The sequence below is a fragment of the Prunus dulcis genome, chromosome 2 (genome assembly GCF_902201215.1).
Source record: "Prunus dulcis chromosome 2, ALMONDv2, whole genome shotgun sequence".
Taxonomy (NCBI): domain Eukaryota; kingdom Viridiplantae; phylum Streptophyta; class Magnoliopsida; order Rosales; family Rosaceae; genus Prunus; species Prunus dulcis.
Window position 1 is genome coordinate 4,987,195 of NC_047651.1, and position 22,632 is coordinate 5,009,826.

At 37.3% G+C, this 22,632-nt stretch overlaps 3 protein-coding genes and 1 pseudogene across 4 annotated transcripts in view; 3 read left to right on the plus strand and 1 right to left on the minus strand.

The window, feature by feature from the left end:
- The first annotated feature begins 8,540 nt into the window (after nt 1-8,540).
- LOC117618496 (cysteine proteinase inhibitor 12) lies at nt 8,541-9,981 on the plus strand. The gene is made up of 3 exons (XM_034348057.1): nt 8,541-8,818; nt 8,891-9,265; nt 9,666-9,981. The coding sequence occupies exons 1-3, from the start codon at nt 8,582-8,584 to the stop codon at nt 9,801-9,803; spliced, it is 750 nt and encodes a 249-aa protein (XP_034203948.1). The 5' UTR covers nt 8,541-8,581; the 3' UTR covers nt 9,804-9,981.
- Nucleotides 9,982-10,561: 580 nt separating this feature from the next.
- LOC117619580 (putative transcription elongation factor SPT5 homolog 1) lies at nt 10,562-12,422 on the minus strand. Its single transcript, XM_034349572.1, has one exon. The coding sequence runs from the start codon at nt 12,271-12,273 to the stop codon at nt 10,672-10,674; it is 1,602 nt and encodes a 533-aa protein (XP_034205463.1). The 5' UTR covers nt 12,274-12,422; the 3' UTR covers nt 10,562-10,671.
- Nucleotides 12,423-12,811: 389 nt separating this feature from the next.
- LOC117617912 (cysteine proteinase inhibitor 6-like) lies at nt 12,812-14,793 on the plus strand. Its single transcript, XM_034347529.1, has 3 exons — nt 12,812-13,023; nt 13,114-13,312; nt 14,503-14,793. The coding sequence occupies exons 1-2, from the start codon at nt 12,922-12,924 to the stop codon at nt 13,297-13,299; spliced, it is 288 nt and encodes a 95-aa protein (XP_034203420.1). The 5' UTR covers nt 12,812-12,921; the 3' UTR covers nt 13,300-13,312; nt 14,503-14,793.
- A 1,714-nt stretch (nt 14,794-16,507) lies between these two features.
- The window catches only part of LOC117617985, an 8,202-nt pseudogene continuing 2,077 nt past the window's right edge, over nt 16,508-22,632 (plus strand). The window contains exons 1-5 of the transcript XR_004584464.1: nt 16,508-17,800; nt 18,244-19,369; nt 19,909-19,960; nt 21,942-22,434; nt 22,568-22,588. The product of XR_004584464.1 is annotated as an uncharacterized LOC117617985 (transcript). The remainder of the gene's footprint in view (nt 17,801-18,243; nt 19,370-19,908; nt 19,961-21,941; nt 22,435-22,567; nt 22,589-22,632) is intronic.

Below are 22,632 nucleotides of genomic sequence, written 5' to 3' on the forward strand. Positions count from 1 at the left end.
GCTAGCAGCAGGTCCAAACATGGCAGTGCCATTATATAGGAGCTATCTTATTAAAGGTATTAAATTCAATATCAAGGCACAAGATGATGTGCGGACAACTCAAAATAGTGGAGTTTATTTACTTGCACAAACCATGCAAGTTGTTAGTGCCAAGGATAAAAACCCAATTCTCTCAAATATGGGTTTCTATGGTGTCATTCAAGAAATTTGGGACCTTGACTACCAAAAGTTTACAATCCCAGTCTTTAGGTGTGATTGGACAGATAGTTCTGGTCTTGTAGTCGACGAAATTGGATTTACCCTTGTAGATTTGAGTAAAATTGGACATAGGAATGACCAATTTGTTTTGGCTTCTCAAGTCAAACAAATATTTTTTGTTGACTACCCGATGCATCGTGGTTGGTCGGTAGTTTTATCAATGCCTAATAGAGAATATAATGATGTTATTGGTGATGAAGTCTTAGGTGATGTGATAATTGAGTGTGAGCCATTTACTAGAGGGATGCCAAATGTTGACACATTTGATGAACCGGTGGGTGAGTTAGGTGGTCAAAATATTCGAGATGGGTGTGAAGATATATGGATTGAATGATGCTTATGTAATTGGCAGTGTATGACATTCATTTTATAATATATTGTAATTTGATTTCTTCACTTTCATTATACGGGTTTTGGCCACAAAACAATCAGTGCAAAAAATACTGGATCCAGATTACATCATTATATTCTGCATAAAAAACAACGTCTGTTCAAATAAAACACGACGCTATGGTTAACCATTTATTCAGCATATTTACCGACGTCTTAAAGCAACGTAACAATGAAGAACCACGACGCTATTGTGAAGCAATTATCCAGGATATCACGCCGGGGACGGATTAAGAACCGCCATGTAATCCAAAATAACACGACTCCAATAACATAATACCGACGTCTAAAAATGAGATAAATTATCTGAACATTAATTTGGAACCGACGGGGTTTAATAAACGCGTCGTAAATAATGACGTTGTTTAGAAGTTCAACGTCGTCTACATTAATAAGTACGTCGTGAGTAATGAATACATATAAATACAACGTCGACTATATAAATACAACGTCGACTATATAAATACCACCGACGTTGTTTCGCATTTCAACGTCAACTACATAAATACATACGTCGTAAATAATGACACTGACACCTATATCCATGTCATCATTTTTAGAAAAATCGAAGTGGAAAACTTATTTCACGACGGTCGTTTGTAAATAAACGACGTAGTAGTTTTCAATAACGTCGTCTTCTCATGTATTTAAAGATGTCATATTTTTTCTTGTCGTGAAAATTATATTTAACGGCGAAGTGTTTTAGTTATCGTCGTTGTATGTCTATCTTGCGGCCTTGTTCTTCTAATATTTGTCATATTTTTCCTTTTTAACGACGGTGATTTGTTTGTGTTGGTCGCCTATTCTCATCCTCGACTATTTTTTAAAACTTATGCAGACTAAACACGTCTGTTTTTATTGTTTTTCGACGTTGTTTTATTTAACAACGTCTAATATTTATCGTCGTTGTTTGTTTCTGAAAATAGGACGTACAAATTTTGTAATACGACTCTCATATATTAGTAACCGACGTTGTTTTTTTTTTCAACGTCTATTATATAAATACATACGTCGTAAATAATGACACCGACAACTATTTCCACGTCATCTTTTATAGAAAAATCGGAGTGGAAAATGTATTATACGACGGCTGTTTTTATCTAGGCGACGTAGTAGGAATAAATAACGTCGTCTTCTAATGTCCTTAAAGACGTCATATTTATTGTTGTCGTGAAAATGATATTTAACGGCGTATTATTTTAATTTTAGTCGTTGTATGTCTATTTTGCGGCCTTGTTCTGTTAATATGTGTCATATTTTTACTTTTTAACGACGGTTTGTTTAGAGAGTTGGTCGTATATTCTCATCCCCGACTGCTTTTTTCGATCTTTTTGCAGTAAAAAGACGTCGTTTTTTATTTGTTGATGTCGTTGTATATTTTAACAACGACGGTGATTTAGCGTCGTGGTTTATTAGGGAAAAGATGACGGTGGATTCCACGACCGCTGAAAAACTGAATACACGACGGTGATTTACCGTCGTCTTTTTGCTTTTTTGTAGTAGTGTGGCCCAATTAACAGCGCTCGACTCTTTGACGCTATGGAATAGCTGTGATTCAATGAGGTCCTTCCCCTTTGGCATTTTTCCCAAATTGACAACACTTATTATTAGGAATTGTGAGAATCTGGAATCGCTTTGCTTGATTGAAGAAGAAGGAGCGGTCGAGAATCTCAGTCATCTCAATAATTTAAATATTGAAGGCTGTCCAAATTTGGTGTGTTTTCCCCAGGGAGGATTGCCCACTCCCAACCTGACTCAATTGTGTTTCAGCAGATGCGAGAAGTTGAAGTCATTACCTGAACGCATTCACACCCTCACAGCCCTAAGATTATTAGATATAAGGGATCTTCCAAATCTGGAATCAATTGCAGATGATGGGGGTTTGCCTCCCAACCTCCGATATTTTACAATTGAGAATTGTGAGAGACTGAGGGCTTCATCTTCATCAGTGGGAGACTACTGTAACTGGGGTTTGCAAGCACTAGTCGCCCTTAAATTCCTTAAAATTGGTGGCAGGGGAAGTGATGAAATCTTGGAGACGTTGCTCAGGCAACAACTGCTCCCTACCACTCTTCAGAGTCTCCACATCAAGGAACTTTCGACTCTGAAATCTTTGGATGGAAGGGGACTTGCACACCTTACTTTTCTTCGAAGTCTATCTATTGGTAGGTGTGACAGTCTGGAATTCCTGCCAGGAGAGGCACTTCAACACCTCACTTCTCTTCAAGAGCTATATATTTCCAAATGTCCGAGTCTCCAATTCCTGCCAGAAGAGGGTATGCCGCCATCTCTTTCTTATCTGCATATCTACAAATGCTCTGGCCTAGAGAAAATGTATCAGAATAAGACGAGACAAGATCATTGGGCCAGCATATCTCACATTCCATGCATCCGGATAAATGACGAAGTGATCATATGATGATATGACTGCGCTCTCTCTTACATAGAGACAAACAAACTCAGGTCTTTTATGTACTTCAAATAACCACTTTAACTGCTTTTCTTCTAATTTGATACAAAAACTGAAATTCACTATCCAAATAAACCGAAATACACATTTTTAACTATTTTTATGTCCACAAATTTGTTGAATTGCCCCAAATTTGCTATCAATTTTGCATTCAATTAACCTTTACAGTAGCCCCAAATTTGTGTTAACTTGTCCCCTGTTTTGTAAATGTTTTTTTTTTTTTCCTTCTGTTTATACCAAAATGAACAACCTATAGGGAACAGACACGTGGACAAGACTGAGCCTAGCCATGGTAGCCTTCGGCACTTTACCTACCGATCCGGTAACTAAGGCAACTCCCATCCCTAGGACACGTGGTTTGCTCTCAATCGACGTGTACAGTCCCACATTGAAATTCTAAACAATATGCACACCTCCCAAGGTCTATAAAAGATGACCACTATCCCAAAAAAAAAAATAGAGGTAATCAGAACTGACAGTCTAAGCTTGCTAAATCTGTACTTACTAAAATATCGGAGAACCTTCGGCCGGTACCACATCGGTGCCTAAAGGCCTTACTGAGCGTTTGTTATCTTGCAGGTCACACGCTCTACCGAGGCCCATAGCATACCGAGGGCCCAACATCACTAAGTTGAGCTGAAAGAAGCATTCCACTTTGGAAAAGAGAATAGAAGGAGTCAGTCTTATAATAGGATCCCTCTGTCTTGCATTGGGTTCACTAGAGCTTATATAAAGCGATACGCAAAAGAGAGAGAATTCGATCAACTCCTTGAGTTGCTTTCTTAGCTCTGATAGTTCAGGGGGACCATTTTCAGGCGCAAAGCCTCCGGTTCCAGCTCTATCTTATGGTCCACCGACCTTCTCGAAAAGTGCCTAACTACTTTTTTGCATCAACAGCTTCTAATGAAAGTATGTGTCTCATCAAAAACAAAGCATCAACAGAGATCATGCTTGCTCTATGTTGTTCAGCACATTTTTATTTATTTAATTCATATTCATTTTTTACTTATAACCATAGGCACACTCTGTTTTAATTTCGTTCATGTATTGTTAGGATGTTTAATCTCTGTTTTGAGGTTGTGTTAACTTGTCCCCTGTTTTATAAGGTGTTTTTTTTTTTTTTTTTTTCCTTCTAATGAAAGTACATGTCAAATTGAAAGTCGCAATTAGATCTTTTTGTGGAAGATTTGGAGGTGTACTTTCTAGCACTTTTATAAAAAAAATCTTACATACTGCCATGTAAATACATACCAAATGGTTTTGTTCAACTTAAAAGATTGACATGGTAAATTTATTCAAGTAGTATAAAAACCTACATATGCCATCTTCTTCAAAAATTAATGGAGGAAGTTATACTAGACGCATGGTTCAAAGGAGGCTGCTTCATTACCTGGTAGCTTTATCTATATGATTCTGTAGATATGCATATAATATTTTATCTGCAAATGATTTTTATTTTGAGATATTTAGTGATACACCCATTTTTAGCACTAATATTATAATAAACCCTACACAATTGAATTTCTATAAATAAACCCAAAAAATGACAGCTGGCCTTATTGAATTTAATGTTGATTATTAAATTCCTTTGATGCCCTATTGAATGTTTTGGGTATTTTTATGAGATTTTGGGGTTGGGCTTGTTTTAAGAAATTGATGACAGTTTTGTAATTTATAAGAAGTTAAAAACTTTTTTGTTATGTTGTAAATAGGCTTTGGGTTTGTTTTTAAAGTCCATTTCGTATGGGGTATTTTTATAATTTGAGTCCCTATATTAGGTATAATAGTGAATCTCCCTTTTATTTTTCCGTCCCACAAATCATTCATTCAGCTACAAAGTTCTATTTGATGAGACTTGAAATGTTGGATGTGTACTTGCAGACTTGAGAAACTTTCCCATGTTTGGAGGTCAAAGCAACTTGTGTAGGCAACCATGCCCGAGGAGAGTTTACCATTGTATATGGATTTTTGTTTTTCTACAGACAAATTGCGGCAGAAGGGGAAGGAAATGTTCTCAAGGTGGAGCTCTAGCAAGAGACCAGCATTTGGACAATGTGGTAAACGAATCTCAATCCAACATAACAAGCATCACTTTCCATTCATGATTAGGTAATCTTTCATCATAAAATTCCTTTCTCTACGTAATAACTTGAAAACGTCATTTATGAGTTTCCTTTGAGATGTATGAATAACCTGTGAGAGCTCAAGTTCTAGGACAGACAATGTTGAGGAAACTCCATGCTTGGTCTTGTACAATACTAAGATTTTCCTCCGGTAGGGAATCACATAAGTGTTCCTTATGCAATGAATATTAATGCTGCACACTTCATTAATGACTTGTTTATTTAGAAGAAACATTTTTTATTGAAAAAAGATAGTAAAATACCACAGAAGTGAACAAGTACTCGTCCACCACAGAACAGAAACAGAGCTGATCTTAAGAGAAATACAACTATAAGAGCTTTAACAAAGAAATTATCCTTGAGCTGACTTCCATCCCTGAATTGTGATTAAACCAATGCTCAAGGTGAAGATAGGAACCTCACCCTATTCGGAAGCTCTTCCATCCCCAACCCCTTACAAATTGGATTCATATAAATCTACCTAATTGCCGTGCCATTGATTATAATATTTGATAATTGAATATGCATCTTTCAGTGTCGTCCCCTTTAAGGTTTTAGCGTATTAATTAGTCTCTTTCATCTCTATTTTCTTGTACTTGTTGGTTGGAAATTAGTTTTCAGAAGCTACATGAGTTGGGGTTAACTAGAGAAATTAGTTTGTTCATATTCTAAGATGAATCTAACGATCCAATTCTTAATGTCCTGAACTTAGGAGTGTCTTGTTGAGATGAGATATGCATGAAAATGGAAAGCAATCGAGTTGAAATCCTCACTGGCTTTTCAAAATCTGATGAGGAACAAAAGTATGTGAAAACACATGAAGGTAAAATTCTGTTGGTCCTTTTCTGTGCCTTTCACATCCGAAAGGTTTGCTTTCTGCAATTATTCGAACTACAGTTCCATTTCATTAGAATTTTTTTTCTTTGTTGTATCTCTAGACTCTCTGCGTAAGATTCCCAATGGGAACTACCCCAACTTGACCGAATTTGGCATGGATTGTGTATTTTGAGATTTCAAGGTAACTGCTGCTAATGGAAGCCCTCCTTCTTTCACTTGTTAATTCTTAGGGAATAACAATTTTACCAACAAACTCAAGAAATGCATGCTCTGATGTGTTGAAGTTGAAGATTTTGAGAAAGAATGAAAGCTGTAGCAGAAAATGTCACATCCCGGGATCCGCTCCGCCGTACCACGATATTGTCCGCTTTGGGCCCCCTTCTCTGTCCTCACGGTTTTATTTCTGGGAACTCACGAGCAACTTCCTAGTGGGTCACCCATCCTGAGATTGCTCTAGCCCCAACTTACTTAACTTCGGAGTTTCTATGACTCTGAAGCCAAAAAAGAAAAATAAGTTTGCTTTTTTATATTTGAAAGTTGACATCTTAATCATTCTGATAATTTACAAGGTCCCTTGACGGCTGTGGAAGGGGCACATGTTTTGTACTAAACGGATACTTAACGACGGCAATAAACTTAACATCCTTATTATATGCAGATAGTTCATTTGTGTTTGGAGGGGCGGCCTTCATCTGATCTGACCACATGGAAAAGCTCTCTTTGTGTTGATGAAGAATTCTTCATCTCAAACAAGATAAACTGATGTTAAACACTGGGGGGCACGTCTTTGTTTGGTTTCCTTGCAAAAAAACAACGTTAAACTGATGATAAACTGATGTTAAAGCTCGTATTGTTGAAGTTCAATTTCTTCTTGTCCCGCATTGAAAGATTATAGCTTTGTCTATGAATTCTTCAAGGACAGCCAATCTGATACTGATTGTTGTTTCCAACAAAAGCTCTGTCTCTACACATTATAGCTTATTCCTTGAATGTTACATATATTCAGTGTTTCCATACATTTCAAGAATTTTGACAAGCAAACGGTCATTCATTTAAGTTCAATATGAAATCTTCTGAGGTTGTCTATGCTATGGGATAAGCTGCTCATGTTATGACCCTTCTTTTCCTTGTTCCCATGACAATCACAATATTATGCCTCCACTTAAGCAAATTAGAAGACACTTTGGAGTTGGGATATTAAAAGTAGAATGCTACATGCACAACTCATCATAACATCTCTTAAAATTTTTGAGCGTTAACAAGTAAATAAACATGCACTTAAAAATTAAAGTAGTTGTGCATGGAAATATTTTGACACTGATTTTATTTTATACCTTCTCTTTCTTATTTCCATGAGTGAATGTATGTTTTGCTTGCTAACGCTCAACAATTTTAAGACAAATGCTAATCATATCTCAGTTCAATTTGTAGAAATATCAGTTGAACTTATATCTTAATTTCAATTTGTCACCTTAAAAAAAAAATTTAAGAGAAATGTCACTTTAATTTTTCAAAATTCATGATTTGTTGTCTGACTTTAACATTATCCAATTTTTCATAAGTTTTAAGGGTATTTTAAACATGGAAAGTTCATTATAAATAAAATTGTATATCTTTTAAACAATTAAAATTGAAATAAATAAATAAATAACCTTCTCCGATCCCTGTGTGCCACCGATAGCTCCAACCAACTTTGCCCAACTTGAAATCCATTCCCCCTTCCCTCTTCACAGACCCTTCCTCCATTTTCCCTTCCCTCTACCCCTTCCTCCTCTCTCTACTATGACACACCTAGCTTCCACACAAATTCCCTCAGCCCACCCAAACTGAGTCCACCTTTTTCTTATTTTTTCAAATTAAAAATTTTAGACATCCTCAATGAACACCATAAAAAAGTTTAGACATGCTCAAAGAGAGAGAGTGGAAGGAGAATGATAGAAATGGGAGAGGGAGGCGAGAGATGGAGAGACAGGAAAAAAAATAAAACTATAAATTATATATGATTTTTTGTTTTTAATAATGTGGGGTGTTTTTGAGTTTTTCTTGGGTTTGAGTTTTTAAAAATGAGCCTACTAAATTAGTTTTTATGGCTTTGGACTAAAAATTTGTTTTTAAATTTATAGAATTGAATCCAAATAAGATACCAAATAGAACCTAAACATGTCATAAGTTTTTTTTTTTTTTGGTGCTGAACAAAAAGAGTAATTTTTTTTTTCTCCGTTGGTTTGGGCTTTTATTTTTGTTTTTGTTTGCTTACAGACAACGCTTGAATTGAAGGAAAAGAAAAGAGTTTTACCAAACAAAAAAAAAAAAAGAAAAAAAAAGAAAAGGAAAAGAAAAGAGTAAATAGAAAAAGGAAAAGAAAAGCTTACCGACTAAGCAAAGAAAGATACTCAAAGCGACACGTGTATGACACGTATACAAAAAGACTCCGAGCAGCGAAAGAGATAAATTCCTATCTGTCTTACAAAGTGTCAGAAACCCAAACACAAAACAAAAGCAGATGAAATTGAAATCGAAATCTTCTTCTTCTTCCTCCTTCTTGTGTGTGTTTATGCAACTCATCTTCTTCGTCCTCTTACCTTTCCTCGCATTCTCATCCTTCGCAGAAGAATCAAATCCCTCCCGTTTCCAAAACATGGCCACTCTCGGCGGAGTCCACGAATCCCATGCCTCCCAGAACAGCCTCGAAACCGAAGACCTCGCTCGCTTCGCCGTCCAAGATCACAACAACAAGGAGGTCTTTATTCTTTTTTGCCTTTTAATTTCTACAATTTTGTGCTGGAATTTCAATTAATTGAAAATTTTGCAGAATGCTCTGCTTGAGTTTGTGAGGGTGGTGAAGGCGAAGGAGCAGGTGGTTGCTGGCACTCTGCACCATCTGACGATCGAGGCCATCGATGCTGGAAAGAAGAAGCTTTACGAAGCCAAAGTCTGGGTGAAGCCTTGGTTGGGTTTTAAGGAAGTACAGGAGTTCAAGCACGCCGGTGACTGTAATGAAACGCCGTCGTTTACCCCTTCCGATCTTGGTGTTAAGGAAGGTGGGCATGGTCCCGGGTGGCAGTCTGTGCCGCCACACGATCCTCAGGTTCAGGATGCTGCAAATCATGCTGTTAAGAGCCTCCAGCAAAGGTCTAATTCTCTGTTTCCTTATGAGCTTCAAGAAGTTGTTCACGCTAAGGCTGAGGTTTGTGCCCTTCCCATTTATTGTGCTTTTTCACTTCGTATTGGGTTTTTGGGGCAGTGTTTGGCTGTGCTGAATTGGATGTTAAAAATCAATTTAAAATGCATTATGGAGAATTGGGGTTTGGTGGGTAAAATTTGGTTGTTTTCAATTGGGTGGCAAGGAGAATTGGGTATTGGAGAGTAGGTAATGTTTGGTTGAATTGAATTGGTATTGGGGTAGTCTTTAGATGGTTCAGAAGATTGAAATGCATTTTGTTGTTTTTAAATGTGCATTTGAACTCAAATTGTGCTGTATAGTGCACAGGAATCTTCTAATTTCTTCTTTTCTTCATTTGTTTCTGTTTTGAGATCAATGGGTTTGTACTGATTTGCATATGTTTGAACTATCTGTGTGAGAGCAGGTGATTGAAGAACATGCCAAGTTTAACATGCTTCTGAAGTTGAAGAGAGGAGACAAAGAAGAGAAGTTTAAAGTTGAAGTGCATAAGAACAATGAAGGCGCCTTCAAACTGAACCAGATGGAGGCAGATCACTCCTAGTTAAGATATAGCAAGTTTGTAGCAAGCAAATGTTCTGGAACTAACGGAGTGTACAATTGCTTTGGTTGCTGTTTGTATAACTTTTTATGTCCTGATACCAACACTTTGGTGTGTGGTTGTGTTTCCGAAATGTATGCGTATGTATAATAATGCTCTTGCTACTTATCTTTTCTTTCAATTCCCCTCACTCCTGGAATGGGTTCGATTTGCCCATCGCATTCTCGCCCCTACGAAAATCCTGATCTGGCTCTGGTCCCTGCCAACCATAACAAAGTTCTCTATCCCTATTCCTGCCTCAGAAAGCGTGAGGGATTCTTACTCCCTTGCCTGGGTAACCTTTCGACTGCTGTCGACCATTTCGACACTAGATTTTTTTTGGTTTTTTGGTCAGAACCCACAGCCAAGCCCTTTCTGTTCCTAGCTACAATCGCAGCTTCCGCCTACTGTTGTCGATGCCAGTATGAGAGTTGGAGGAAGACAGAAACTAAAAAATTAGTTGGAATTGCAGTGAAAAATCCTTTTTATTGTTTATTTAAATTATTATTTTTAACATAAATTTTTATATATTTTACTTTTGAGACATACGGCTCCCACTATACTTCTATACGGAGAATAGAAGGATAAAGCAATAGAATAAAAGTTGGAACAAAGATAATTGGGTTCTAGGGCAAAGAAATCGAAAAGAAAAATTCTATAATCGGTAATTTCTGAATAAAATTGAGAAAAAGACTATAAGTATTGCAAGGATACATGCCATCTGAACCTTGTCAACTAGTAAACCTAAGTGACTTAACGTTGGATGCTAATCAACTCTCTGGAAAATTAAACCAGAACAGGAAATTCAAAGAAAACCTAGTAAAAGAATAGACTAACGGGCCCAAGTACTCTTGGAGAGCCTTGTAGATTCTCCTGCATCAGAATAGCAACTAGCGGATGTCACCTCAGAACTCTCCACAACATCATCAGCAAACACAGGGATATGTTCCTTGGTTATATCGGATAAAATGATGAGCACATTCTGCTCAACCTTAACAACCATACCAGTTGCACCTTCCAGAGTACCAGATACAACTTTCACATGATTCCCAGGTTCAAAGTATTTGCAAAGCTCTTTTTCGTTTAAGGCGAGAGTTTTTGGAAGTTGTTTCATTTCGGGCCTGATATGAACAATCTCATCCTCAACTTTCTCAACCCATCCTTTCAAATTTTTAAGATCTCCCTTGACCACAATAACTGTATCACCCTTCACAAAGGGTCCCTTCTTTCTGTTTGAAAATAAAGTTGACAAACGGGCACCATTCTCCCCGGGTTTCCGGAATTTTTCAAGTTCATCCAAAGTGGGACGTATGTTTTGAGAGCTAATTGATTTCATCGACACTGCCTTGTACAGGAAACCATCTTTAAACAGCATGCCATCAATACTCTCAAAGTAATCACCAGTCACCGGATCTCGTCTACGCTCTACACGAATATGCAGTTTTCTTGCTTCATCAATATTCATAAAGCGTGGAGGACGAACAAATGCCTTCTTTTTCACAACTTGTCTGCCCTCCAGTTTATTTGCAATAGCTTGTGAATCAATCCTTGGAATTAATTTTACCCTGACTCTCTGCCGCACATCATCGACACCCACAACCTTGGCAAGGTCTCCTTTATAGGTCCCCATCTTCATTCTGACCCATGTGCCCCTAGAAACATCAATTGCCTTGCTTTCAACCGAAAGAACGTCAGTCATTTCTCCGATCGGAACACGGTTTACCTTATATAGGGCAAGTATATTGCGCAGACCTTTGCAAGCCTCCCTCACATGGGCTTCGTTGTCGGCTTCAATGTATATAAAGTTTTTGAGGTGGTCTAGGGCAACAGCAGACTTGATGTTCAGTTTGGGTTTATCAATATACTTTTGCATTAAGCAAACAACTGCCTCTCGCTCACGACCGATCGCGCATTTCACCATCCACAACTTTGGGTCCCTAACACAAGGTAAAAGAGCTTGCTGATTCACCATCAAATCAGTTGTCTCCTCCTCGTCGTATTCTGCATGACTCGGTGATGACCTTGCAAACCGAGCTTGAATTCTTCTCTCAAGCGCTTCAACATCTTCTTCTTGCTCATCTTCTTGCGGCCGCAATGGACGATGACGATGCATCCTTCTACCATCATGTTCTTCTTCAGGGAGATCAGCCCCAGTATCAACAATGAAGTCGTCCTCGCCCTCATCTTCCTCTTCCTCCTCCTCATCGTTATCGACCTCGGCCTCGATATCAAAAAACTTTGACCCAATAGGCCTCTTATTCCTCCGCTTACGACTCACACCACCACCATAAGCCTCATCATCGTCTATGAAATCCGATCTCCTCCGCTTCTGTCTGGATCTTTGTCCTCCCTGCTCCTCCTCATGTTCCTCTTCTTCATCCCCATCTTGAACTTGGTCTGGTTCGTAGTCATCTTCATCTCTGTGACGAGCCATAGCTGTCTGTGTGCTGATGGGATCAAGTTTGGGGTTCTAGGGTTTTTGTTGAGTAGTAAGAGCGTAGTGGTGCTTTTTATGACACAAGTCTCCTGTTGAATTGACAAAATTGGACTAGGAAACTGCTTTCCTCCTTGCCCAAGGAAGGAGGCATTCCTATCTCCTCTAAGTCACGGATTTACAAATATTATGTAAAAATAATTTATAAAAAAAATACGAAGAAGAAATCTTAACATGCATGTCACATGGCACGAAATTAAGAGCTTCTACTTCTTAAAAAACAGGCAAGTATTTTCGATTAAACTAGGACGACGTTATCGAAATCCCACCTAAACTATGTGGTGCACTATTCTCGCAATTTTGCTACAACAAAAAAGTCTTCCCAAAACTTACGGACTAAGTTATTTCATATAAAAAATAAAATTCAAATAAATAAAAAATCTTACAGACTAAACAAAGATAATCGTACACGTGTCCCAAATCCGATGGGCGACATAGCGAAGTTTCCGTGCACACAGCATGTCGAAGAGTCAACAGAATTGAAATCGAAATTTTCATCTTCCTTCCTCCTGTGTGTATTAATAGCCATACAACTCTCTATCTCAAATCCAAAAGCCTCAGCTCGCAAAAACCAATTCTCAACCAAAAATGGCAGCAGTTGGCACGGTACGCGAATCTCAAGGTTCCGAGAACAGCGTCGAAACCGAAAGCCTGGCTCGTTTCGCCGTCGAAGAATACAACAAGAAAGAGGTAAACAAAAAGCCCTTTTTCTATTTGTGTGAAGCAAAGATTGTGGGTGGGTTTTTGGTTAATTGATTGATTGAATAACTAATTGTGCAGAATGCTCTGCTTGAGTTTGTGAGGGTGGTGAATGAGAAGGTGCAGGTGGTTTCGGGCACTCTGCACTATCTGACGATTGAGGTCACCGACGCGGGGAAGAAGAAGCTCTTTGAAGCCAAGGTCTGGGTGAAGCCTTGGGCCAACTTCAAGGAAGTGCAGGAGTTCAAGCCTGTTACTGACTCTTAGTTTGTCTTGAGAGGTTTGTGGGCTTTCATTTGCTTTTTTATTTATTTATTGCTTTTTTCTAATTACCTGGTAATTTGTTTGGAGAATTGGGTATTGGAGTAGGATTTGGTTGTGTTGATCTGTATCTTGTATTTTTGTGTCAATATGTATGGAAGTATATGAAATTGTAGATTTGCATTTCTTGTTAAGGTAAATTTCTCAACTGAGATTAAGAGTTTAAGATTTTGGAAATTCAATTGTAAGCAATTTACACACAAAAATTCACTCATTGTAGACGACTTGGATCCTCTCCTTGGCATTAGTTTTCCTGCCTCCTTGTTTTCTAATGAAAGAGAAACCGAAGATTAAAAATATGCATGCTAGTTTATGAAATTCTAGGTTGTTTTTTAGCCTTCATTTCATGTCCTTTTTCCTCACTCCTCTGTCAGAAGAACAGGCCTGTTTCCTTTCATTTTTCTCTTCCACTCCTTGAAAGAAAATAGATGATTCATGTATGTTTTCAGAATTATTCTTACCACGCCATTGAGCTTTGTAAATAAATTTGGTCTTAAAAATTGTTAAATCAAGCTCAAATGAAGTACATTAAGACCTTTTAGCCAAGCTTTGCAAGAACATCATTCAGTCTGGTAGGCACAGTCTAGGTATCTCTGCTTGTTGGGTGCTCTTGATCTTTCCTGGGTAATCCAACTGCCCAAAAAAAAGTAATCACTGAAGTTATATTCCCAATGGAAAACATAAATTTTTGTTTAGTAAAAGGATGATAAAGAAATCAACAAGGTAATGGTAGTTATGAACTCATATTGCTAATGTCTAGTAGTATATTTCAGTTCCTTGAATGGCTCCTTTTCTTCTTGGGATGCAACCATAAGTGATTGAATATACTTCTTTTTCTTTCTTGAGTGTTTCCCACTTACACAATTTGGAGCCACACTTGTTAGGTTCTTTTTAGTAGCGCGTGAAGATGATAAAGAAAAAAATTTGTTATGCATTTTTCTTCTTTTCATAGTTGGGTAGGATAGGAAGGAGACTGTTCATCTTCTTCTTGTTCAGAGAGAAGGATAGGAATATGTCAATATAGTAATAAAACCATTTAAAAACTTATGGTCTAACTTGTCATATTTTTAACCTTCGGATACGATTGGTCTATATTTGAACCAATTGGTAATTTATACTTATTTCTATGTGTTTAAACTGTGAGAGCAGGTGATCGAAGATAATGGAAGTGTAACATGCTTCTGAAGGTCGGGGAGGCAAAGAAGATAAGTTTAAAGTTTAAGTGCAAGAATAATGAAGGTAAAGTCTGAATCAGATGGAGCTACACCACTGTTAATATATGAGTCTGTAGCATGCCAATCTTCTACAAATTGGGGTGTATACATGCTTCCGTTGTAGTATTTATCTTGTGTCCTAATTAATACCAACCCTAATCACTCAGTATTGTTGTGTACTTATTTTTCCAATTTGAATGCAATGTGTTATAATTCTATTCCCTAATCTTTGTCCCAATATCTCCCCACTCTCCCGACATGTAATTTGCTGGAATTTTTTAGGCCTTTCTGATATCATTTGACTTTCCCCGTGTACGGACTCCAATCTTTTAAGCTATGAAGTTTAGGACATACAAGTACTAGATTTGCAGAAAACTTAGTAAATAAGTGAACAAAGTGACTTAAGACTGGCCATTATTTTGTTATAATTCCAGTTCTTAGTCTTGTTTTTTTTAATAATCCTCAACACTTCCACAAGTAGTGAGACTGAGAATGAGCGTAACTGTCATCTTTTTACCAAAACTCAAGAATCTGTTTGAAATGTCATCATTTTCATTCTGTTTACTAGCAATCCTACACATGCTCAAATATTACTGGAGAAATAAGAGAAGAAAGATGAAAAAGTAGTGAGAGAAAACATTGGTGAATTTATTTTATTTCTATTTTTTGAAAAACTAATTTATAATTACTGTGGTACCCCTAATATATTAGGCTTTTCATTATTTGTGATTGTAAATAGGGACAATTGGAACATTACTATTATGGGTCAATTTCATTTAGTAACATTATTTGATTTGATTTGATATTTGTTACAACACCAAAGCAACCCTAGTTACATTATTTCCGGTTGAAGCGCTAGAGGTAAAAGGGTTTAGAAGGCGTGGTTAAATTCCCCTTCCTTTCAAGGCTTGAAGGACAGCTTTCATGGAAAGACGATCTACTGGGCACCACCAGATGCCCCAAACCGTAACAAGAAGAAGTTTCTTAGCAATTTGATCACCATTTCCTTGATGATCAAGGGTGCGTTTGTCTTCCCCCTGTTCCTTGATCCATTTTGTGAAGTCAAACATGGATGGTATTCTCCTGTGTGACGCGAATGTTTTTCCTGCCTCCAACCATTTCAAATAACAGCATTCCAAAACTGTGAATATCTAACTTGTACCATACGTTCATGGAGAACGCGTAAGGTGGAATGTAAACAATGGTCCCACTCTGGCAGACTAGCGGTTGTCATGGAAACTGCAGTTTGATCCTCAAATCAGAATTTTTTTAAATCTTAATTTGTAGAAGTTGTCTTTCAACAAAACATTATGAGGTTTGATATAAAAAATGAAGGGTTCGTTGGTCACATCCGTGCCTCAATTCGTTTGGCTATGATGAGAGTAATATGCTGCAGCTTCTCCCAGCCAAGGAGATTGTTCTTGGTGTCTGCTAATGATCATTTACAAACGCCAACCAGGTCAATGAACTAAAGCTCTCCTAAATCCATCAGCGCAACCAGATCAGTGCATTGGTTCGTCACAATGTTCCCATTTTATTAATAAACTCGTTTCCAGTTCCTTTGCAATTGTTGAGGATCTTTGTTGCAACAAGGATCGAATTGGAAAGGTTTCCTTTGAACACTGTCCCAAAGGTACCTTGTCCCAACTTGTGTTCTTATTGGTAATAAGAGTAGCTTGTGGGCTTGAGAGCTCTGTTATTTTCCGAACATTTCTTCAATTATGGCTCGATTTTCTGTTCTGTCTCAAAAGTATATACATGACAGAGTGCAACAAATGCAGGCACATGTGAAAATAGACCAAGGACTAGAGTTGCTTATATTTTGCCCCAACTCCCCTGTAACACCTAGTTTTGTTTTGTTTTGTTTTTTTTTTTTTTGAGTTACCTGCAAAAGATCTGAACACCGGCACTTTTTCATGTCCACAGTAAATCATTATGTAGTGCTGGGAGAAAGTTCTCATACTTTTGGCTATCTATTCATTTTGTTTTCTTCTTCTTTTCCCTTTCTTGAAAATTCAAAATTTATTATTGCTGAAGTTCGGCTATTGCAGAGAATGTGGTGATGCTTAAATAGTTTGGTACATGATTATTTGAAAACTGTGACAGAAAGTATGTAAAATTGCATGTGGATGAAATACCAAACCTTGATAGAAACACTCACTCGTTTCCGATTCTCTATTATTCAGATTTTTCTATATTATTCAAGATACAAGTGTGCATTAATTTTAATTTGACAGATATAAAGGAATTTTGTGGGCAGGAATTTATTTGTCAACATGGAATTTTTTTAATGTATTGTTAACTTCATTTTCCACAAGGTAGAGTTGATTTGTCAACACGGAAATGAGATTTTATTTGTCTTAACTTGTGGAATAATGTTGCCAGTGGAAAAAAAAGAGTCATAGGAGGATAAGGTTTAGACCAATTCTGCTGCTTTCAAAAAGATGTATAGAAAAACTGGTTGGTGGAAGTCAACAGTCAAGACCACATGATACCTTATTTTATATAACATGCTGGGAGTATGATTAAATGTTCAAGGTGCAGAGAAAAGCTGAGTATTTCGTCAGAGATGACAATTTCTTTCTTCATCCTGTTGTTCATGGTAGGCTTCAAAGTTAATATTGGAGCATGCCAAAATGAGTGCTCAGAATTACGCTGTGGAGACATACCTATCAAATTCCCTTTTCGACTCAAAGACAAGCAGCCTGATCACTGTGGCTACCCCGGATTTGATTTATCCTGCAATGGAAGCAACAATACGGTGCTTGAGCTGCCAATTTCAGTGAAGTTCATCGTCACTGATATCAACTACAAATCTCAGGTAATTCAAGTGGTTGATCCAGATGGTTGTGTTCCCAGGCAGCTTCATAAACTTAATCCGTCTGCCTCTGCCTTCCAATTCAAAGGGGACTACCAATCTGACTATACTTTATTCAATTGTTCACCAGCAGATAGAGATTTATATTATCAAATTCCCTGCCTTAGTGGGACTAGCCACCAAATGTTGGCTATAGATTCAGATTCCTCGATTGACGCATTTCCTATTTCGTCTTGTACCAAACTGTATAACCTTCCACCTGTTTCACATGATATATTCAAGGCAGAACATGTTCTTCGTTTGGAATGGTTCAAACCAGAATGTAAACATTGTGAGAGGAAAGGTAGAAAATGTAAATTGAAGAACAACAATCACACTGAATCAGAAACGGAGTGCTTCAATGAGGGCAAACAAGGTATAGTCTTTCATCCATATCACTATACTAGTCAGGCATCACCCCTTTGCTCCCCATCATGAATTTATGCAATTAAATATCATATGTTACATTAGCTACCATGAATTAGATAGGAAATGCCAAAAAATAAAGAAAGAAGAACGAAATTTCTGGCATATAGACTGTAATGCATCATATAACATAAAGACAACCAAGAATATGAATTTTCTGCAAATATATATATATATATATAATGACTCTATGATTTTGGGGACATGAGAATCTAATGGCATTAAAATCTTTTACAGGTGCCTCAACAAACCTAGTGGTTATAGGTAAGCCATGCATGCCCTTTGTCTCTCTCTCTCTCTCTCTCTCTCTCTCTCTCTCTCTTTTTTTTTTTTTTTTTTTTTTTTTTTTTTTTTCCTTTTTTCCAAAATCCCTTTTTCTGTATAAAGATTGAGGTTCTTGACCGAATATACAATCTGTAGGTGTGATCCTGGGTTCATTTTTATTTCTGGTGGCACTTGTTTCTCTCCATCGGCTGTACACTTCTGACAGAAAACAAACCATGATTGAAGAATTTTTGGAAAATTACAGAGCTCTCAAGCCCACAAGGTACTCTTATGCTGATATAAAGAGGATCACCAATACGTTTAGAGACAAGCTGGGACAGGGGACCTTTGGAACAGTGTACAAAGGAAAGCTTTCCAATGAGATCTTTGTTGCTGTAAAGATCCTCAACAATTCCAAAGGAAATGGGGAAGAGTTTATCAATGAAGTGGGAACATTGGGTCGAATCCACTACGTCAACGTGGTTCGATTGGTTGGCTATTGTGCTGATGGATTTAGACGAGCTTTGGTTTATGAATTTGCACCAAACGGTTCACTGCAGAATTTTATAACATCAGCAGACAGCAACAACCATTTCCTTGGTTGGGAGAAGCTGCAATATATTGCTCTCAGCGTAGCCAAAGGAATTGAATACCTTCACAACGGATGTGACCAACGAATCCTTCATTTTGATATTAAACCTCACAATGTTCTTTTGGATGAAAACTTTAATCCAAAAATCTCTGATTTTGGTCTTTCCAAGTTGTGCGCCAACGATCAAAGTGCAGTTTCCTTGACAACTGCTAGGGGCACCATGGGTTACATCGCACCTGAAGTCTTCTCTAGGAACTTCGGTAACGTGTCCTACAAGTCAGATGTGTACAGTTTTGGAATGTTGTTACTTGAAATGGTTGGAGGCAGGAAAAATGTTCAGGTCACAGAGGCAAACAGCAGCCAAGTTTATTTCCCCGAATGGATCTATAATCTTCTAGATCAAGGAGAAGACATCCGCATCCACGTTGAGCAAGAGATTGATGCTAAAATCGCAAAGAAACTCGCAATTGTGGGGCTATGGTGCATCCAGTGGTACCCGGTAGATCGTCCTTCCATGAAAGCTGTAGTTCAAATGTTGGAAGGAGAAGACAATGTAAAAATGCCCCCTAATCCTTTCTCATCGACTGCTTCAACAAGAGACAATGTTACAATGCCTGCAAAACGCCCCCGCCAAGAGTTACCTGTAATATCCGAATTAGATTGACGAAGTTAGAATGATTAGTCAGAAGTGCAATTGTTTTTGTAACTTGTGATTAATATCAAATAAACTAGAGCGTCGGGGAATAAACTCATGAGAAAGTAGCGTTAGATAATGAAAAATTCACCTATGAAAAGCAACACAAAAGAAACCTGATTTCCCAGAAAACTGTCTTGCATACTTTCATGTATACTCGTATTCAAGTTTCCACCTTCAAGCACAAAAATCTTTTAAATTATAGATATTTAGCCCATAAATAACCAACCACAAAAATTAGCAAGAGGGTCCGAGCATTAATGACTAGCAAGTCGTTAGTTGCCAATTCAACACCATTTTGTTCAGCGTCTGCTGACCTTAATCTCTCAACTCAACCCACCCCATTCCGCCATTCCATTTTGTTTGCTGGATTAGATAATGATAATCAAATCATGGATTTCTAAGTAAAGGTTTTTTTTTTTTTTTTCCTGGGGGGGGGGGGGGGGGGGGGGGGGATGGATGTGAATTTGTTATGTTTACACAACATGTAGGTTCTGAGCATGAGCAGGTTGGGCGGTGCAGCTGCTGTTTCTCCTCTTGTTGCTGATATGTCCTCTGAGGTAAATTAAAATGAAGAAACCCTTCTTATCATAGCAAGGACTGGACCCAAAGAAAAACCCATGTACATTACATATGATGCTTTCCACACAAAGAAAAAAGGGAATGGAAAATTTTCTTGTGGAAAATCTGTTTAGGGGGTGGTGGTGTTGATGAAAAAGAAGAACCAATCCACCATTCACATTTCACCTACCCAAAGGAAGGAAAGTACCCGGTACTCAGCCGGCCAACTGAAAAACATAAAGCCCCAACTTTCCATCACTACAAAACGACAAAACAAAAGCAGCACGCTTGCCCGCTTTCTCAGATTCCACCTCTCTCTCTCTCCCTCTTTCTTTGTCTTTTGGGTTTTATTTAAAACTTTTTTGACTTTTCTTCTTTATCTTTCATACAGTAGGCCCTTTATAACTCAGATTCCCCCTCTCTCTCTCTCTCTCTCTCTCCCTCTTTCTTTGTCTTTTGGGTTTTATTTAGAACTTTTTTGACTTTTCTTCTTCATCTTTCATACAGCAGGCCCTTTATATAAAAAAAAAATTTAAACTAACCAATTTACCACCTAAGTTGGAATATTTTTATTATAATTTTTGTTCAATATGAGGTAAGTGTTAAACAAAAAAAGTCACATTTTTCATTTTTGCCAAAAACCTCCAAAATCAATGGACTGGCCTGACTGAAATGATGTGTATGAAAAATGGAGATTTTAGATATAAATTTTGAGTTCTTCATATTTTCTTCGAGTCAAAGTTTTTTATAGTTGTAATTGATATGTATAAGTTTTATCTTTGCATGCAAATGGGCCCTTTTAAAAAAAAAAAAAAAAAAACTTAAACTAACCTATTTACCACTTAAGTTTGAATATTTTTATTATAAATTTTGTTCAATATGAGGTAAGTGTTAAGCTTTATGATGTGTATGAAAAATGGAAATTTTAGATATAAGTTTCGAGTTTTTCAGATTTTCTTTGAGTGAAAGTTTTTGATAGTTGTAAGAGAAATGCTAGCAACCTTCTCTCTAACCTTCTCTTTTGGACTTTCTCTCTTCTCATCATGACAAGTGTCATTATCCTTACACTTAAAACAATGTTATTAATGCATCACACAAGTTAGTTTTTGTTTTTCAAGTTTACCCTTCTACAATGTATTGGCTTTTATATTTCCTTCAATTTATTCAAATTTTGTTACAACTTTTTTAGCACATTGTTAAAAATTAAATAAGAAAAAAATAAGAAAAACGTCATTTTTTAGAATATAAAAAAAATAAAATTTGTTACATGACATTGTTATCATCTTTATTTTGTTTTTAACAAAACACACATTCTCTTTAGAAAAAAAAAAATTTTAAAAAAAACTTTAATTTTCATTTTCTTATTTAATTTTTTAACAAGGTGATAAGAAAGTTGTAAAAAAATTAGCTTGTTATTAAAATAAGTTAATACATTTAATAAGGGTAAACTTGGAAAACAAAAATTAGTTTGTGTGATGCATTAATGACATTGTTTTAAGTGTAAGAAAAGTGACACTTGTCATAAAAAGAAGAGAGAATGTCCAAAGGAGAAGGTTAGAAAGAAGGTTGGTAGCACTCCCCCTTCTGCAGTATTCTACAAGTTAGTAAATCAATTCTGCCAACTGCCACGCAATGCTCCTGTGGCAGCTTTTCACTGTGTTACTATTATATAAAGTCCACATATCACAAGCAATACTCAACGTTTGGAAGCTCTCTCTCTCCATGGCTGCAGGAAGACTAGCTTCTCCATCACAATTATTCATAGCCCTCCTCTTAGTTAGCTTATGCTGTTTGAGTTGCAATGCTAAGGATGATTATCGTCAACAGTGTGAACCTTCATGGTGCGGCAAACATAACATAAGCCACCCTTTCCGACTAAAACATGATCCAGAGAAGTGCGGTGACTCAAGGTATGAGCTGTCTTGTGAGAAGAACAACCTTACAGTATTATACTTGTATTCTGGAACATACTATGTGCAGGCAATCAATTATAATAACTACACCATCCGGGTTGTGGATGCCAATCTTCACAAGGATAACTGCTCTTCAATTCCTCATTATTCCTTGTCCAGTTATAACTTCAGTGACGGGGATCCGTATTGGATTTATCAAAGAAGAGGTAAGGGGGGGCCATGGTGGGACAAAGTTCACGTGAAACTGTCAAAGCCTATAATATTTCTGACCTGTGAAACCCCGGTGATTTCGCCTCTCTATGTGGATACTGCTCCTTGCAATGGTGCTATGTGGAGTTCCACTTCCAATGGGCATTCATATGTTAGTGTTGATGAACGATTATTTGTGTCAAATTTGAGGGAGTTTTGTCGCATAGAGCTTATGTTTATGATATCGTCTCAGCTTACAAAGAACAATTCCTACATAGACATCCACAATGAGATGATATATGGCTTTGAACTTACATGGGTGCAGTGGGGTTGCTACATCGACAGTGATACCAACAAAGTTAATTGCTCTCGTAAGTATATCAAAGATCTCTTCATTTGTTTTCTTCTGGTAGCATAACTGTAGGCACATGTTCTGTTTTTAACATGTCAAGTCAAGATTGTAAAGTTCAAACTTGATGAAAACTTTTGACTTTGATGATGCAGGCTTCATCGATTATCTATACGGTGAGGACTCTCTATCCTATATTGTTTTCAATTTCTTCCGGTCT

Coding starts and splice junctions, on each gene's coding strand:
- LOC117618496 (XM_034348057.1), top strand. CDS start 8,582: ATGAAATTGAAATCGAAATCTTCTTCTTCTTCCTCCTTCTTGTGTGTG. Junction 8,819..8,890: donor AAGATCACAACAACAAGGAG/GTCTTTATTCTT, acceptor AAAATTTTGCAG/AATGCTCTGCTTGAGTTTGT. Junction 9,266..9,665: donor TTGTTCACGCTAAGGCTGAG/GTTTGTGCCCTT, acceptor GTGTGAGAGCAG/GTGATTGAAGAACATGCCAA.
- LOC117619580 (XM_034349572.1), bottom strand. CDS start 12,273: ATGGCTCGTCACAGAGATGAAGATGACTACGAACCAGACCAAGTTCAA.
- LOC117617912 (XM_034347529.1), top strand. CDS start 12,922: ATGGCAGCAGTTGGCACGGTACGCGAATCTCAAGGTTCCGAGAACAGC. Junction 13,024..13,113: donor AAGAATACAACAAGAAAGAG/GTAAACAAAAAG, acceptor CTAATTGTGCAG/AATGCTCTGCTTGAGTTTGT.